The sequence below is a fragment of the Myotis davidii genome, unplaced genomic scaffold, assembly GCF_000327345.1.
Source record: "Myotis davidii unplaced genomic scaffold, ASM32734v1 scaffold255, whole genome shotgun sequence".
Lineage (NCBI taxonomy): Eukaryota > Metazoa > Chordata > Mammalia > Chiroptera > Vespertilionidae > Myotis > Myotis davidii.
Window position 1 is genome coordinate 54,358 of NW_006286238.1, and position 3,243 is coordinate 57,600.

Consider the following 3,243-nt stretch of genomic DNA (forward strand, 5'->3'; position numbering starts at 1 on the left):
GCTGCCCATGGTGCCCAGTGAAGTGCAAAATGTCTCTCACGTCCACACCACACAGCTCACAAGGATGGGCCTCGGGGAGAGACACACCTGCCTTGCAGGTCCTGACCTGGGACCCTCCTTGTAAAGAACTGCTGAGTTCAGATGGGGCCTCCTCATTCTGGGCTCCATGCCAACAACCTGGAAACGAAAAGTGCTGGTTAAGTGCATGTTGAATCTGGTGGGAAGGGGAAGTTCACACATGTGTCTGACAAACCCAGGAACAAGTCCATTGCATTGTGGGCAGGACCAGGGAATTGGTTCAGGTTGAGGATGGGCTGCTCTGCAGTACTGGGCTATGAAGAGCACAGACTGGGGGAGGCCTCACATGGTGAAGGACACAACCATGCAGTGTACACAGAGAGTAGACACAGGTCCACAATTCACTTCAACAACAACTTCTCTCAAGAGAACTTCGCTACTGGTGACACATGAAAGCTGTGCAGACGGGTGTGTTAAGGTGAAAGAAAATACAACTGTAACAGGGCAGCTGGTATTCAGGGACTTTTAGAAATATGCACACACCTCAGGACACAATGCAAAGGGCCCAACGAGTCAGAGATGGAGTAGAGAGGAAACCAGGCGAGACACACAGTGCAGAGATGTGAGGCTGGAGATGAGAGTAGAAGTGACAAGTGATAGGGCTGAGAAATCGGCAAAGAGTCCAGAAAGGGGAAGGACAGACAGAAGTGAAGTGTGGCCCCAGGATTAGGAGCAAAACAGTAATCCATCCCTAACCGGTTTGGCTCAGTGGATAGAGCCTCGGCTTGGGGACTGAGGGTTCCCAGGTTCGATTCTGGTCAAGGGCATGTACCTGGGTTGCGGACACATCCCCAGTGGGAGCTGTGCAGGAGGCAGCTGATTGGTGTTTCTGTCTCATCGATGTTTCTAACTCTCTATCCCTCTCCCTTCCTCTCTGTAAAAAATCAATAAAATACATATATATTTAAAACACGCAGTAATCCAACAGAATAGGCGTCTGGTATGAGTTGAACACAGCACTCACATCACACCCTTCTCCAGATGCCATTCCTAACATTTTGCTGAGCCGGGATTCATGTATATCCTGTGAACCACCTCTTTCTAACCCAGCCCAACTCCCTCAGTGAGCACATGCATGACACCGTATACAGGTACCAAGGGAAGGACAGCACCATGATTAACCAGCACTAGCCCAGAACAACTCAGCACATCACAGCCAATGGAAAAGAAAACCAAATACTACACAGAGAACTTCGATGGAGGGTCCATGTGAGGAGGAACCATGTCAGTCATGGGGATCCCTGGCCCAGGCAGGCCTGCGGCAATGTCAGCTGGAAGTAGGCAGCAGCACCTAGATACACACGGGCCTGGGAGCTGAACTGAAGCACAGTCATCTCTATTTTGTAAAACTGCTGTTTGAAATTCTCAGCTATTTAACTCTGATATTTTTATTTATCTACTTTTTTTTTCTTTCTTTTTTTTTTTGCGGCTACCCACCTCCCCTACCCCAGGCTTCCCTGGGGATTATTTATTTACTTTTTAAAATATATTTTATAGATTTTTTACAGAGAGGAAGGGAGAGGGAGAGAGAGTTAGAAACATCGAGAGAAACATCGATCAGCTGCCTCCTGCACACCTCCTACTGGGGATGTGCCCCAACCAAGGTACATGCCCTTGACTGGAATCAAACCTGGGACCCTTCAGTCCACAGACCGACGCTCTATCCACTAAGCCAAATTGGTCAGGGCATCTCTGCTATTTTTAGATGGTCCCTTGTTCTGTGAATTAACTCTGCTTTTTACTTCTGTAAACACACGCTTCACGCTTGCTTAAATAACAGGGAGATAAGCTTAGCTGTCTGACCTTGCAGGCTAGTCATCTAAGGTAAGGGGCTAATACTCCCATGCTCTCTCTCATACCAGGTGTCTTTTAGTTATCTATACTCAAGGCTACTGAACTGTGTTGTACTCAAGGTTACAGGCTGTGAGATATCTGCTAAGCAAACTTAGGGCTCCTTTGAAAACTTGAAAAAGGGACCGGAAGTCCCATATTTAGGAGAACAAAAACATTAGAAAAGTATAAAGGAAACACTTCCTCAGCCCGCTAGTGTAATAAAAGACTCCAAACTAATGCGGCTTCCAGGCGTCTTATATTCAGCTCACTGATGTACGACCAGAACAAAGTCTTTGGGTCAAAAATCAAGGAGAAGGAAGTCCGGTGTATCCGGTGGGTTCACTGGAAGGCTTCTGACCCTGATTCCTTCCCTGCAAGTCTGCGGCTCTTCAAGGAAGGAGAGGGCAATGCACAGACCTCAACCCAACTAAGCACAGCACCCATCCAGGGGTCTCAGCACAGCACCCATCCAGGGTGTGAGCACAGCACCCATCCAGGGTGTAAGCACAGCACCCACCCAGGGTGTAAGCACAGCACCCATCCAGGGACCTGGGGAAGAAAGCCTGGCCGCCGTCCTGGTGTGAGGACAGACCTGCTTCAGAGGAAAGGGAAGGGCAGACACTCCTGCCCGGGGCACAGGGAGTTGAAAGCCTTACCCAGGGAGGCCATCAGTGCCAAGTTCTCCAGCATCACATCGTGGTACAGGCGTCTCTGAGCCTCATCAAGGAGCTCCCACTCCTCCGAGGAGAAGTACACAGCCAGGTCCTCAAAGGTCACCCTGCCCTGGCGGGTCGGGGGCAGCTGCAACCAGGAAAAACTCCTCTATTGAGAACCCACTATCCCCCCAACACCCCGCAGAGCCTCCCACATGCACCCTGTGCCGTCCTCCTCCCAATCGCTCCAAGTCAAAGGACAATCCAGGTCCTGGTGCCATTGTGGCCTCAGGGGCTCAGGGAGGACAGGGTTCCACCTGTGCCCTTGTTCCCGGGAAGAGAGACCGAAGCTTCCCAAACACTCAGCTCAGCTATGCCCGAGGTCCGCGAGCAGCTCCCGGCACAGCCTCCCCAGCGGGTGTTTATGGGCTGAAGGCAACGCCAGCGCCTGCATGCGGCCCTGGTGTGCGAGGAGGATCCTGTGTCTGGGGTTCCTCCAGGCCCCCGGGGACCCCAGATTGGGGACCTGCTCTCCGAGTCCGAAAGAAGACGCTCCAGAGACAGTGAGGGTCGGGGTCACCCCCCTCCTCCTTCCCTGTGGTCGCACCAGCACTTCCGCAGCCGCGGGACCGGGGAGGGGGCTGGCCCCGGAGACACGGGGCCTCCCTGGACGCAGCTG

General features: G+C 52.2%; 1 protein-coding gene across 1 annotated transcript in view; it reads right to left on the bottom strand.

Annotated features, from left to right (window-relative positions):
- LOC107182097 (zinc finger protein 154-like) overlaps window positions 1-3,190 on the bottom strand; it is a 4,350-nt gene extending 1,160 nt beyond the window's left edge. Inside the window, exons 1-3 of the mRNA XM_015559903.1 lie at window positions 3,172-3,190; window positions 2,568-2,712; window positions 1-177 (exon numbers count right to left, since the gene is read on the bottom strand). Coding sequence (XP_015415389.1) covers window positions 1-177; window positions 2,568-2,601 — 211 coding nt within the window. The 5' untranslated portion in view covers window positions 2,602-2,712; window positions 3,172-3,190. The remainder of the gene's footprint in view (window positions 178-2,567; window positions 2,713-3,171) is intronic.
- Window positions 3,191-3,243: the final 53 nt, after the last annotated feature.